Genomic DNA, 15643 nt, shown 5'->3' with positions numbered 1-15643 from the left:
GAATTTAGGAAACATGCTCCATGTATACATTAGATAGGGAGCTAAATTAGTAAGTGCGTGCATTGGGAAAATTTACAAAATGTTACATGAAAGTAAAGAAGACATTGCGGTGCAAGTAATATTTCAGTTCTTCCAATCTGAGAAATGTTTGGAGTATTTATTAGCCTTCCCTTCATTTGAAAAGGATAGTAAAAAGACAAAGAGTGTCAATGTCAGTGTGGGGTAAATGGCAGATGGTATAGCATCGTGTTTTGTGAAGGCCACGCTGGGTACTGTAAGGAGTTACCTCCTTTGAATACTCCAAGTAAAATTATTCTGGGGTTGATCACAAATTTATTGTGCGTAGCTGGAGCTTGCCTTGCATACAAAATGGCAATATGCATTTCAAGGAAAAAGGTCAAATTTGAAAGTAGCTTCAGTAATCCCATGGCCTTGGCTCTTTAAAAGATATAACCCTTGAGATCTCTGCATTTCCTTACTCTATACACGAGGAAAGCATTCATGCAGGTGATGTCCTGCTCCTGCGTCATGTTTCCTTTCACACTCACTGCCCATCAACCTACACAATCTGTACTGATAGCTTTGGAATTTTTTTAAGAGTTGAAATAAGAACACTGTATAGTGACTTAATAGTGCTTGACTGAAATCATTAAGAAGTTATCATGTTGAAGTCTGTAGTGACCGTGATTACTGCAGATGGAGCTGTGTTTTCATTGTGGCTATCTGCAAGTAGATGCAGCAACAAGCTCAAGCAACAGGTGCCTTTACACTTGCAGCTTAGAAAACATTTCTTCTTTGACCATTCACAGATTTGTGTACTAAGACATAATAACGCAAACAGATTGTTAGTAGTACTAACAATACCTGGCTTACCAGTTTTGGTTTAAATACTTGCATCTACTTTTATTTTCTCATCTTTTAATGACAACATTTACACCTGCATTGGAAATGCATTTAATTTATTTCATTTCATTAATTTTACCCTAACTGGCCGTTTGCCACAGGACTTTGGAGCCTGTAATAAAAACCTTGTTAATAGAGGCAATATTTTTCCTTGATAGTCTTTCTCCACTTGTTTTTGTCCTGCACTTGCATATATAGTATATTCACGGTTTGATTTCATGTGTCCCAAAAGCAAAAGGTTGCTGAAGAATAAATTTAAAATAATGAGTAAAACAAAATTATCTCCAAAAATTATTTTGTGTATGTTATTTAATTAAACCAAGTAGATTGCGGTGATCTAAAATTTTTTGCCGGAAAGAGTAGTGGATTAAAATTCAAAAGTAATATTTAGAAGAGAATTAAGTGTTTGAGAAGGAAAGATTTGTAGAGCAAAAGGGAAATAGGAAGTAAATAAATCTGCTCTTTCACTGGACTTCTCTTTGCCACGTTTCTCTGAAAAAATGATACGTAATAAAACAGTACAGAAAAGTAAGACAATTTAGGACATGGCATGTGGTAAAAGTGTGCTCATGGGAGGCAGTTACTTCATACCTTTGGGCTCAACATGGTTGCACCTGAGTTGGCATCACCTGATGGGAGTCCTTGAAACACGCAAGCCTCCACACAATGTCAACGTTTTTATCAATCATTGATAGAAATTATTTCTGTGATGAGCCAGCACCTACATCATTATTGCATCATGTGGCTGCTGGATAGAAACATAGAAGCATAGAAAACCTACAGCACAGTACAGACTCTTCGGCCCACAAAACTGTGCCGAACATGTCCCTACCTTAGAACTACCTAGGCTTTACCCATAGCCCTCTATTTTTCTAAGCTCCATGTAGCCATCCAGGAGTCTCTTCAAAGACCCTATTGTTTCTGCCTCCACCGCTGCCACCGGCAGCCCATTCCACACGTTCACCACTCTCTGCATAAAAAACTTACCCCTGACATCTCCTCTGTACCTAAATGGGTAGGTGGGCCAAAGAGCCTTTTCCTGAGATGCAGTGTTCTATGACTCTGATTTTATAATATAATAATATTAGCATTAATTGTCAAATGTACAGCAAAACATAAAATGGGATGCGTTGTTTGTGTCAATGACCAAGACAGTCTGCAAACGTCACCTCGCTTCTAGTGCCCACAATGCATACCCATAAATTACTAACCCTAACCCATAAGACTTTGAGCGGTGGGAGGAAACTTGAGCAACTGAAACCCACACAGTCAAGGATAGAACATACGAACTCCTTACAGACAGCGGTGGGAATTGAATTCTGATGTTAGAAAGAGAATAATATTAATTTTAATCTTCATTTGTACAGCAATTCCCATATTCAAAACAATTGCAAACCCTGCACACTTACAAGAATGTTATCATATTAAGAGCTTCCTTCATCCCGTTCAAAGGGGTTCCCAACCTAATTCCCATTTAAAGGGAAGATATGAAATAAAAGCTCAAAAAACTGTTTATTAAGTACTTATTTTAATATTGTTGTGTGCCCCCATAGAATGAAAAGAAAGATATATAAGAGGAGTCCAATACGTAAAAGGAACCTAGCCAAACTTTTGCTCGTGGAAGATTTTCTGATTTCACTCACCGTGTTAATTGATAGGCACAAACTAGTCAGGCTTGTGTAGTCTTAATGTAATTCATTTAAACAAATTATCATCTTTTCCCAGATGCCAAAGTAAACACAAAATTTTTAATTACAGCCTAAGCATTTCTGATTTATCTCTTATATTTCTATACAGTTTATTTCATGGATGGAGTTGCTGCTACAATGGAGAAAGATTTCATAAATGCTGTTAATGTAATTTGTGGTACTATGAATATTGTATGCACTGTTACTCTTCAGCCAAGATCCTGTCATATCTCATGATTCATTTCATCATAATCATGAAGAAGATTTTGCGATCGATCTAAATCTTTAGGGATGGGTGATATTGCTTCAAGACTATAATTTTACATCTACAAATGTTTGTTGAAGAATATAGTATCTAGTATAATAGCAATCAGAGCAAGTGAAGTTGTGCACTCAAATGCCTGAACTGAACACTGAGTGTATAACTGCAGGGGCAAACACAGAAATGTAGATTTGATAACCTTTGAAGGGAGATGTTAAGTAGATGCATGATATACACGTACACTTAGTAGTTACATCATTAGGTACACCGGTACACCTGCTCATTAATGCAAATATCTAATCAGTCAATCATGTCTGTAACTCAGTGCATAAGAGCTTGCAAACATGGTCAAAAGGTTCATTTGTTGTTCAGACGAAATATCAGAATGGGAAATAAATGTGAACTAAGTGACTTGGATTGTTGGGGCCAAACGGGATGATTTGAGCACAAGTTGCTGATCGAGGATTTTCATGCACAAATCTCTCGAGCAGGGATTCCCAGCCTCGGGTCCATGGACCCCTCCATTAATGGTAAGGGCCAATGGCATAAATTAGGTTGGGAACCCCTTCTCCAGAGATTGCAGAGAATGTTGCGAAAAATAACAAAAAAAGAACATTTCATGGGTGAAAATGCCTTGTTAGAACATAGAAGGATACAGCACAGGAACAGGCCATTCAGCCCATAATGTTGTGCTGAACCCCCTAAAAGCAAATCAAAAACACCCAAATACTAATCCCTTCTACCTACAGCATATCCATATCCTTCCATCTTCCTTATTTCCATGTGCCTATCCAAACGTCCCTTAAAGGCCTCTACTGTATTTGGCTCTACCACCATACCAGGCAGCGCATTCCAGGCATCCATCACTCTCTGTGTAAAAAAATTACCCCACACATCCCTCTTGAACCTACCGCCCCTCACTTTCAATGCATGCCCTCTGGTCCCTGGGAAAGAGATCCTCTCTATCCACTTTATCTATGCCTCTCATAATCTTGTACCTCGATCAGATCTCCCCTGAGAGAGGTCAAAGGAGAATGGCCAGACTGGTTCAAGTTGACAGAAAGGTGACAGCAACTCAAATAACCACACATTACAACAGAGGTGTGCAGAAGAGTGTGTGAATGCATAATATGTTAAACCCTGAACAGGTTACAGCAGCAGAAAACTATGAACATACATTCACTGGCCACTTTATTAGCTACCTCCTGTTTCTAGTAAAGTGGTCACTGAGTGTAAATCCTTTCCCTGTGTGCCTGCAAACACAAGAGCTCAGAATAGAATGTGTTTTTCATTTGCCTAGTGTCAGGTATGTGAACAATGGATCTACCCAGCAGAGCGAAGTGAGTGCATCCAGGAGCTGAGCGCAGGGAATATTGAATATTTGTCAGAGTCTTTGATGACATACCAAATCTCCTAAATCTTCTAAGAAAGTTGATGTACTGGCATGCCATCATGATTGTATTTATGGCTGTTAAGTGTTTTTTACTGAGTACTTTTGAATGCTTACTTTCATCACACTGCCAACTCAACACCTATTTCCAGAGAAGTGATAGGTTGACCTGAAGTGTTTAATTCTGATATAAGAGTATAACATTGCAAACTTTGTGGAGTCTTCAAGATTCTAGCCATGACAAAGAAGTCAAATAATCTTCATGGAGCAAATGCATCCCTTTTAAAATCCCAGCACACTCTATGGAAGCGTACTATTTAAATTAAATAAGTGTAATTAGTGCCATTTGTTTAGGATTTTCTTGGATTGTTAAACAGTGGCAAGCTGTTATAAGTCACTAACATGCTATATTTAAATAAATAGAGTGCAGGGACCAGAAGGAAAGAAGAGCAACATGAAGCTTTGTTTTCATTCTAAAAAAAATACAAGCACTGGTCCATTACTCTATGGAATCTGATTTGCATCTGAAGATGACTGCTAAGTCCAGTCATACTCAAGTGTGCCACTTTCAATAAAAACTGCTGAATAGAACATCTTGGTGTAACTAGATAAGATATTTCTCCTGAGTCAAATAACTCCTAAGAGGTTAATTTTCAGTGAATATTTAGCTGCTGCTCTTTTGCACTCAAGTAAAGCAGCATAGCATAGATACTCAAGGAAATGCCTAGTGGAATGTTATTAGTGAAGCATTAATTAAATGATGGATAAGTAATGATTTTTAAAATAGAAAACTACCATAATAGAGCCCAGTGATAATGTACCAACAATGGGAACTGTTAACTCTTGATGGGCTTTTCAGTTGACACTATGATCTGTATTATTGTATGTACTACAATAAAATCCCAACTATTGTTGCCAGTAAATGTGCAGAGCAGAGAAATAGATGTGTAGAACATTATTCAGTAAGATTAAATCAATTTTATGTATTTTTCCAGGATTTGAATCAAGCAATATGGGTGAGCTGAATGGTTCTGAAAAAGAATCAAAAGATGGGGCAAGATCTTCACCAAGTCTCATTAAGACATCAGATCAGCACCTGAAAAGACTGAAGAGATCCAGTTCAGGTACATCTCATAAAACTTTACAAATTGTGGCAGTATTAATTATAGATTTTCCACAAAATGTAAGTATCAACAAACCAAGATTCAAAAGACTACTGTATTTAGTTTAAAAAGGCTTTGGGACAGATTTTGCAGTGCTGTCAGTTCGGATTAGTATTTTATCAGCAGATTTTTGCACATCAAGACGCTGTTAGCCAAGCATTCAAAGCATACTCTGCAGCGCACATAGGAACTGCATGAACAAGAAATCACGTTCAAAGAATAATGAACATACAACACAGAGGCTGAATCAGGAGGAGAAAATTGGAGCAGTGAACAAAATCAGGTAAAGAAAATTAAAAGATAGAAGGGACATAAAGGCAGCACAAGAAGTAAATTAAATACCATACGCAGAAAATACTTAGTATTAATTAAAAATCAAAGGAATGTGACTATACTTGTCAAACATTAATTTTCCGTGCCAGAAAGACTATTTAGCAGTTAAATACATATGGCAGATTTAAAGAAAGAGAATGTGGAAAAATAGCTTCATGTGACAGGTTAAATTTAACAGGTATTAATTTATTCTGATATGAGGAAAAACTAAGCTAAGTGTCTTAAAAGCAATATATTTGAGGTATCGGAAATAAGATGCTGGAAATATTCAGCAGGTCAGACAGCTTCTATGGAGAGAGACACAAGAAATACCTCACTTCAATGATGTATTAATCAGAAATCATCATCAGTTCTGATGAAAAGTTGTCAACTCAAAACATTAATTCTATTTCTCACCACAGATGCTGTCTGACCTAACTATTTCAAAGGTTTTCTGTTTTGTTTGTAAACAAAATGACTTAATTTTAAAATGTGCCATAGGGAGTGAGATTCTTTAAGTAAACACATTTTCAAAGGCTCATAAAAAAGGAACACCCAATATCTAGCATTATAAATAAAGGATATAAGGTGCAATGAGCAAGAAAACTATGTTAGTTCTTTATAGGAGATCAGCTAGATCCCATCTGGAGATATGTGACTAAGTTAACCATGCAGTTGGTGGCAAATGGCATTGAAACATGAATTCATGCTTTGGCCACTCAGTAAGATCAGTGAAGTACTTGACAGTTCTGCACTCCTTTCAGAATATCTCTAGAGAAACACTTAGCCCCTGTCGGATGGATCTTCTCTTCTTTCCATCTGTTCCAGTACTCCACGGAAAACATGAGTAACACACAACATGACGGAGGAAGGTCAGGTAGCATCCTTGGAAGGAAAACCACAGCCGATGTTTTGGGCTAAGACCCTTCATCTGGATTGGAAAGGCAGGGGATGGAAGCCAGAATAAATGGGTGGAGGTGGGGGAGGGGAAGGGAAGGAACATGAGCTGGTGGTCGAGCAGAGAATCCAGATGAGGGGGAAAGGTAGAAAGAGGGAAAAAGGGAATGATGGGAGAAGCCCAGGGATGATAGGTGGAAGAAGCAAAGGGCTAAAGGAGAAAGCTAATAGGGGAAGGCAGGGAATAAAGGGAAGGAGATGGGGAACCAGAGGCAGGAAGGCATGGGTGATGGGCATGTTTTGAGACCTAGGAGTGGAAAGGAAAAGGTAAACCAGCCACAGGTATAAGAGAAGGTAAGAGGGAGGACAGAGGGCAATGGTTAACAGAAGTCAGAGAAATCAATGTTGTCGCTGTTGAGTTGGAGATTACCAAGACAGAGTATGAAGTCTACACCTGGCCTTGATGTGAGGAAGAAGCACAAATGCAGTCATCAATGTAACAGAGAAGGCATGCTCTCCAACACTACAATACCTTTCAGTTCCCTGGCCCTGACCACCTCATTTTCACCATGGATGACCAATACTTGTACATTTCCATCCTCATCAGAAAGGCCTCAAGGCTCTTCACTTCTTTCTTGGCAGCAGACCCAGCCACTTCCCCTCTACACCACCCTCCATCTTGGAGAACTGATACTCACCCTCAACAATTTCTCTTACAGTTCCTCTCACTTTCTCTAGACCAAATGTATAGCCATAATCGCTTGCATGTGCCCCAGCTACGACAGACTATTCATCAGCTACGTGAACAGTCCATGTTCTAAGGCTACACCAATGACACTCCCTACTCTTTCTCCACTATATTGGCAACCGTATTGATGCTGTTTCCTGCACGCATGTGGAACTTACCATCTTCACCACCTGCTTCCACACTGCCCTCAAATTCACTTGGTCCATCTCCAACGCCTCTCATCGCTTTCTTGCTCCCCCTGGATCCATCTCCAAGACAGATTATCAACTGACATCTTTTACAAACCACAGATATCTACAGATACATTGACTAGGCTTCTTCCCATCCTGCACTTGCAAGGATGTTATTCCCTTCTCTCAGTTCCTTTGTCTCCAGTACATCTATTTTCATGATAAGGTTTTCCATTCAAGAACATCCTTATTTTTACAAAAATGTAATTTCCCTTCCTCTGCTGTCAGTGTAGCTCCCAACCACATCTCCTCCATTTTCCACACATCTGCCCTTACCCATACAGGGACAAGGTTACCCTTGTTCTCACCTTACACCTCTTCATTCTCTATAGCTAACACCATGTCCAACAGAAACCCATCACTCGGCTTATCACCCTCTCTTCTCCCAATCCCTCTCCACTTTCTCTCTGTGACTCCCATGTCCACTCATCCCTCCCCATCAATTCCCCCTCCTGGCACTTACCTCCACAAACAGGTGTTACACATGCCCCGTCACCTCCTCCCTCACAGGCATCCAGAGCTTCTGGTGAGGCAGCACTTAACATGTGAATCCATTTGTGTTATTTATTGCATCCAGTGCTACCAGTGTGGCCTTTCCTGACACAGATTTAACTTCACCTCCCTGTATCTGGTTCCCTATCTCCTTCTCTTTATTCCATGGTCTTCCTCTGTCAGATTACTTCTTCTTCAGCCCTTAGCCTCTTTCACCTGTTACCTCCCAACTTCTCACATCATTCCTTTTTCTCCCACCTTCTCCCCACCCTTTCATTGTAGCGTCTTCCCCCTTCATTTCCAATCTAGTTGAAGGGTCTCAATCCAAAACTTTGAATTCCTCTCCATCAATACTGCCTGATCTGTTGAGTTCCTCCAACGATTTTTTTTTGTATGTTGCTCCAGATTTACAGTGTCTTCAGTCTCTCTTGTGCCTCTGAAAATCATGAACCTTATTGTCTCTTGCTGTGTACCATTCTTCACAGTTTCCAAAGTCAGAACAGATTTTAGAGTGCAGGAGAGAAAAAGAGAGCATGTCAGATCAATAATCCTTTGTCATCTGATGAAAGATTATTGACCAAAAACATTAACTCTTCTGTCCTTCCTGACCTGCTAAAAAATTCCAGCAATCCTCTGATTATTTCAAATTTCCATTCACTTGAGTTTTCTGATTTTTGACAAGTTGTGAGAGGTTTGCCAGCACACATTCCCAACAAATCCACCTTCCCCAAGCCAACAAACTTCTTTTGAGCTTACTAACTGAATGTGTAACCATATTTAGTTGGAAACATAAACCCAGCACCATGCCTGAATTACTCTGAAGGGAACAGGTTAATTGTGTTTTATAAACACGGTCCCTTTCTCAGGATCAGCATATTTTAATCCATTAGCATCAAACCAAGGTAGCAGCACTTATCACTGTCACTGCTGCTCTAACCTCTCCTGTACTTTCAAGTAAAGGACAAATCTTTTAATTCAAAATCTACACAACAGATACCTTTTGGCCAAGTAAATAACAATGTTAATACACAATACAGTGCATATAAAAAGTATTCACCCCCCCCCCTTGGAAGTCTTCATGTTTTATTGTTTTACAACATTGAATCTCAGTGGCTTTAATTTGGCATTTTATAACACTGATCAACAGAAAAAGACTCTTTCATGTCAAAGTGAAAACAAATCTCTACAAAATGATTACAAAGTTCAATACAAATATAAAACACTAAATTGATTGCAGAAGTATTCACCCCCTTTGATATGACAAACTAAATCATCACTGGCTCAGCCAATTGGTTTTAGAAGTCACATAATTAGTTAAATGGAGATCATCTGTGTGCAGTCAAGATGTTTCAATTGATTGTAGTAAAAATACACCTATATCCAGAAGGTCCAACTGCTTACTGGTAGGGAATGGGGAGCAAGTTGTTCAGCTTTGAAGAGAATGTATGTGGCTTTAGTGAGATCTGTATTGGATTATGGAAATATAGTATATGGATCAGCAGCTAGGTCTCTTATAAGGAAACTGGATGTGATTCAGGCTCAGGCCTTGAGAGTGTGCAGTGGGGCTTTTAAAACGTCACCAGTGTCAGCCCTACAGGTAGAAATGGGAATAATGCCTTTGGAACTAAGAAGGATGCAACTGATGGAAAACTACTGGGCTAACTTGCAGGGGCACAATGATTCTCACCCTACTAAAGGAGTGTTGCAGGAGCGCTGGGAAAATGGGAGGTTTCAGAGGGATACCTTTAGTCGGGTAGGGAATGATATCGCGAAAGAATGTGGAGTATTTGATCTGAGGATAAGTCCTTCAGTAGTTTATTCGGTTGTAGCTCCATGGAAGCTTGTATGGCCTGACATAGACTGGCATTTGTTAGAGGTAAAAAGGAAAGAAAGATATAAAACAGATTTGGTAAATGCATTTAACTGTCATGTGATGGAAAAGTATAGTGATTATACTCACATTTATACGGATGGTGCGAAGGAACCTGAAACAGGAGTGACAGGGTTTGGGGTGCTAATACCAGCAAAAGAAACTGGAATAAGCAGAAGAACATCTAATAAGTTAGGGGTGTTTACAGTGGAGATGCTGGCAGTGTTGGTTGCATTGCAATGGGTGCAGAAAACCAGACAAGCCAAAGCATTGATATGTTCAGATTCATCCTCAGTTCTAGCAAGTTTAAGGTCTTTTCACACAAACAGTCGGCAAGATGTACTTTACGAAGTCCTTCAGTTAGTTACAAGAATTGCAAATCAGGGAGGTCAGGTAAAATTTCTATGGGTTCCAGCACATGTAGGGGTGAAGGGGAATGAGAGGGTGGATGAGTTGGCAAAGAGGGTGTTAAAGAAAGAAAATGTGGAAATGCACATTAGTATCAGTAAAGCAGAGGTTAAGTGTGTAATTTGGGAAAAAGTCAACCGAATGTGGCAAGAAAGATGGGACAGGGAGGGGAAAGGGAGGCATTTATATCAAATACAAAAGAGTGTTGCAGTTACTAGGGTAGGTAATGGAAACAGAAGAGAGGAAATTGTGTGGACTAGGTTAAGGCTGGGGCATTGTGCATTAAACAAAACATTGAAAATGATAGGGAAACACCAGACAGGATTGTGTGAGGAATGTCAGGAAGAGGAGTCAGTAGAACATGTAGTTCTGAGTTGCAGGAAGTATGGGATACAGAGAGAGATGATGAGAAATAAATTAAGGGAGTTGGGGGATGCAGGAATTCACATTCAAAGGGTTGCTGGGCATGGGTGAGAGAGCACAAGTCCGGGTATTTTTAGCGTTTTTAAGGGGTACGGGGTTTTTTATAGAATATGACGAATAAACAGGAATAGGATACTAGGATGGTCAAAGATGGGAGGGTGAAGTGTAGGTTTGTATATATATATATGCGTGTGTATGTGCGCGCGGGATTGGGTGAAGGGATTTAGAATGTATGTCTAGTGCACATTCTGGAACAGAGGGTGGCGGTAATGCACCATTAAGCTGGATGCCAACCGCCGTAAAATAAGATACAGACAGACAGACAGACAGGTCCAACTGCTGGTGAGTCAGTATCCTGGCAAAAACTACACCATGAAGACAAAAGAACACTCCCAAGCAACTCTGCAAAAAGGTTATTGAAAAGCACAAGTCAGGAGATGGATACAAGAAAATTTCCAAGTCACTGTATATCCCTTGGTCTATAATTAAGTCAATCATAAAGAGATGGAAAGAATATGGCATAGCTGTAAACCTGCCGAGAGCAGGCTGTCCTCAAAAACTGAGTGACCGTGCAAGAATGGGACGAATAAGGGAGGCCACCAAGAAACCTATGACAACTTTGGAGGAGTTACAAGCTTCAGTAGCTGAAATAGGAGATACTGTGTATACAAGAACTGTTACTCAGGTGCTTCACCAGTCGCTGCTTTAGGGGAGGGTGGCAAAGAGACAGCCACTGTTTAAAAAAAAACCTCACATGAAATCTCAGCTAGAGTTTGCCAGCAGTCAGCTGGAAGAAGGTTCTATGATCTGATGAAACCAAAATTGAGCATTTTGGCCATTAGACCAAGCGCTATGTTTGGTATAAGCCGAACACCGCATATCATCAAAAAACACACCACCCCCGACTGTGAAGCCTGGTGGTGACTGCATCATGCTGTGGGTATGCTTCACTGCAGCAGGCCCTGGAAAGCTTGTGAAGGTAGAGTAGAGGGTACAATTAATCTAGCAAAATACATGGAAATCCTGAAGGAAAACCTGATGCAGTCTGCAAAAGAACTGCAACTTGGGAGAAGATTTATTTTCCAGCAAGACAGTAACCCTAAGCATAAAGCCAAAGCTGCACAGGATTGGCTTAAAACCAACAAAGTTAACATTCTGGAGTGGCCAAGTCAGAGTCCAAACCTCAATCCAATTGAGAATTCATGGCTGGACTTGAAAAGGGCATGATCCCCATGCAATCTGACAGAGTTTTGTGAAGAAAAATGGGGAAAATTGCAGTATCTAGATATGCAAAGGTAATAGAGACCTATCCACACAGACTCAAGGCTGTAATTGCTGCCAAAGGTGCATCTACTAAATACTGACTTGAAGGTGGTAAGTAATTATGCAATCAATTATATTGTGTTTAATAACTGTAATACATTTAGATCAATTTGTAGAGACTTGTTTTCACTTTGACATGAATGAGTCTTTTCTGTTGATCAGTGTCAAAAAAGCCAAATTAAATCCACTGTGGCACGCACAAAATGCTGAAGGAACTCACCAGGCCAGGCAGCATCTATGAAGAAGTGTACAATCAATGTTTCGGGCCGAGAACCTTCTGAGTTAGAAGGTGGGGGGAGGGGAAGGAGAAACACGTTGAAACTGGGAGAGGTGAAGTAAAGAGCTGGGAAGTTGAGTGATGAAAGAGATACAGAGCTGGAGAAGGAGAAATCCAATAGGAGAGGACAGAAGGCGATGGAAGAAAGAAAAAGGAGGAGGAGCACCAGAGGGAGCTGCTGGGCAGACAAGGAGATTAGGTGAGAGAGGGACAGGGGGAATAGAGAAGGGGGTGGGTTACGAGGTTCAAGAAATCGATGTTCATGCCATGAGGTTGGAGATTACCTAGACGGAATACAAGGTGTTGCTTCTCCAACCTGAGTGTGGCCTCATCATGATAGTTGAGGAGGCTATATGGATGGACATGTCAGAATGGGTGGCCACTGGGAGATCCCACTTTTTCAGGCGGACAGAGCATAGTTGCTTGGCGAAGCGGTCTCCCAATCTACATTGGGTCTCTGATATAAAGGGGGTCACACCAGAAGCACCTGATACAATAGATGACCCTAACAGACTCGCAGGTGAAGTGTTGCCTCACCAGGAAGGACCTTTTGGGGCCCTAAATGGTAGTGAGGGAAGATGTATAGGGGCAGATGTACAAGCAGGTTTTTATCCATTATACAATACCACCAAGGAGGCATCTGATTGGTCCTAACTTCATTTTGCAACAAGATAATAACTATATAACATTGTTTCATTTGATAATCACAATGTATCACCAGTGGAGAGAACCTGGCCTAACTTATGTTCAAAGGACATCCAGATGACTTCATGAACTTTGGGCCATCCAATCTATGTAGGATAACCTATAGAACCTCCACGTTGACCAAAGAGTGAAGTGAATGAAAACTGTATACAACTAGACCAGCTGTTAGTAAAATATGATGCTTGTAGTGTTTTACTCTAGTCTAAAGCCATGTTGCACACACCATGTGTTACTGCCTGCTAATAAGACGACTGTGATTTTGCAATTTCTAGAATTATGCACATTTGGGCTCAAAGGTACTGCTGAACGGCTCATACAGAGCTAATCTGTGTACCCTTCAACAATTACTTGAATTCATTATAGAGGATCTTCACTCTCTTCATCAGTTGATTCGATCAAAAATCAATCAAACAAGTGAACTTGGGCAAGGCAATTGCCAGGGGTGAAAGTAGTAGAAAGGCTTTTGATCCATTTTACAGCATTTTAAACAGTATTTGGAATGAAGAAGAAATGCCTCAATAGATCAGGATTTGTCACCCTATTAAAATGGAGGAGCAAGTTGTAAGGTTCCTTATACTATACAAGTAATTCTTGTTATATGACATATCAGCACATCACAATTTAATGCAGTCCATTAAGTAGTGTGCAGTATTAAAGACTAATTGTGCATCTCTTAATTTTAATGTATAAAGACTGTACCAGAATCCAAGGTGCTTCAGGAGGTAAAGGGCATTTGGTTGCCTTATTAGTCTTTACCAGTCTCATCAGTTTATTTTGATTTCTGGTTTTGAGAAGATTGACAATAATTATCAGTGCCATTTACATTTACACAGCACAAGAATCAACTTAATTATTGCAGCTTCCTCAAGTTGTGCTGCAGCCCTCTCTCTTCATTCCTTAATATACTCATGAATAGTTTGGAGGGCCATCTTATTAATATTGAAGTTTTGTCTCTTTGTGGTTGCCATCATTAGCATCCAATCAATTTGTAGATAAATATTTTTCTAATTACTTTTTCCCCTCTAAGATTCTTGTTGCAAATTGGACCAATCATATTTCCAAGCACCAACAACATTGCAATTGTATTTTATGCAATATTTTGTTTTAAGTATTATCTATTTTCTCAAAATTCAAATTGCGAAATATATCCACCTTACAGAAGTACTTGTAGTGTTAGGACTTAACTCAAACATAATTATTCCCTCGGCTATATCTACACCACTAGTAATATTGTTGCTTAGGTACCTACCTTCCCAAGTATGCTTGTGAAGTCCTTGATGAATTGTTCATCATTTCCTATACATCTTCAGAACCTTTGACAGATGTGGCACAGTGCATTTTGAAACAGCTATCATTGTGTTGTATTCCATCAAGTTATTTTTCATGGTAACTTAGTTCTTGTCAGATTATTTTCTTCTGTATAGTGTTTTTATGAACTTAGTGCTTGGCAAGGCAACGGTAAAGTTTATTGGTGTGAAGACAGGATGGCACAAGAAGTTCTCCTTCATACCGATAACCTTTACATTCATCAGCAAAATAATTTTCTGATTGTACAATTTTACATTTATCACCACCCTTGACATTTTATGTCTCCAACAAATACAACTAGCAATTGCTTTCTAGTGCAGTAATGAATCATCTAATTGTGCCCTTCTTAAGGCTGTCTATGAAAATGTCTGCATTTTCACATGAGCGCCGACAATTTCTTGCCTTTTATCCCATCTGTTGATGTGCTTCCCTTTTGAACTTCCATTTCATAAATTTCCTCCAATACAGTTTATTTGTTCTACTTGACATCACTATTAACACTACAATCACAAAGTGCTGAATAACTCTGGATTAGATTTTAAAAATTAAATATGGTCCCCACTGAGCAATCAGATCACTAAAACCGGAAATAATCAATTTGCATAGCAACCCGTTCCAATTTATGAACAGAAATTATTTATAAAAAGAACAACTCTTTCCATTTATCCTGTTTGTCTTTCATAATTAGCAGTAACTCACATTGGTGGTTAGTTCAGTCTAGGATGTAATAGAATTGTAGGCAGAGTCGGCTAGATTTGCCTTCTAGATTTTTTTCCAAACATCAACACAAAAGATCACAATATCTCAATTAACATGGATTCATGCTTAAAATATTAAGACTTGTTCATTTGGGCAAATTGCACTGCCTAAAACATGCTACCAAGTGGAAAATCCTGCTCCTAGCATTTATGATTTGCCATATTTTACACACCACATAAAGCAAGCATGATAATTGACAATGAAACATTGACAGGTTTATACATTTTCAATTTAGATGAACAGCTTCCAGAGTTCTATGCATACTTGTTCCATGATGTGGCAATAACCGTAAATTAAACTACATTTCTTTAGCCAGTGTAGTTAAAAGTTCCTAAATATGAATGTGCTTATTTTGGAATCTTTTCATAACCAGTAAGCCATAGAGCACTACAGCATACAAAACTGGTCCTTTGACCTATCGTCCATGCTTTCCTGTCCTAGTCCCATTTGCCCGCACCTGGACTAGAGCCCACCAAACACCTCTC

General features: G+C 39.5%; 1 protein-coding gene across 1 annotated transcript in view; it reads left to right on the top strand.

Moving 5' to 3' along the window:
- LOC140188238 (putative Polycomb group protein ASXL3) overlaps positions 1–15643 on the top strand; it is a 296730-nt gene that overhangs the window by 166682 nt on the left and 114405 nt on the right. The window contains exon 7 of the mRNA XM_072244355.1: positions 5239–5367. Coding sequence (XP_072100456.1) covers positions 5239–5367 — 129 coding nt within the window. The remainder of the gene's footprint in view (positions 1–5238; positions 5368–15643) is intronic.

Source organism: Mobula birostris, chromosome 1, assembly GCF_030028105.1.
Source record: "Mobula birostris isolate sMobBir1 chromosome 1, sMobBir1.hap1, whole genome shotgun sequence".
In the NCBI taxonomy this organism is placed as follows: domain Eukaryota; kingdom Metazoa; phylum Chordata; class Chondrichthyes; order Myliobatiformes; family Myliobatidae; genus Mobula; species Mobula birostris.
The sequence above is the reverse complement of the archived record's forward strand: the minus strand, read 5'-3'. Positions and strand labels throughout refer to the sequence as shown.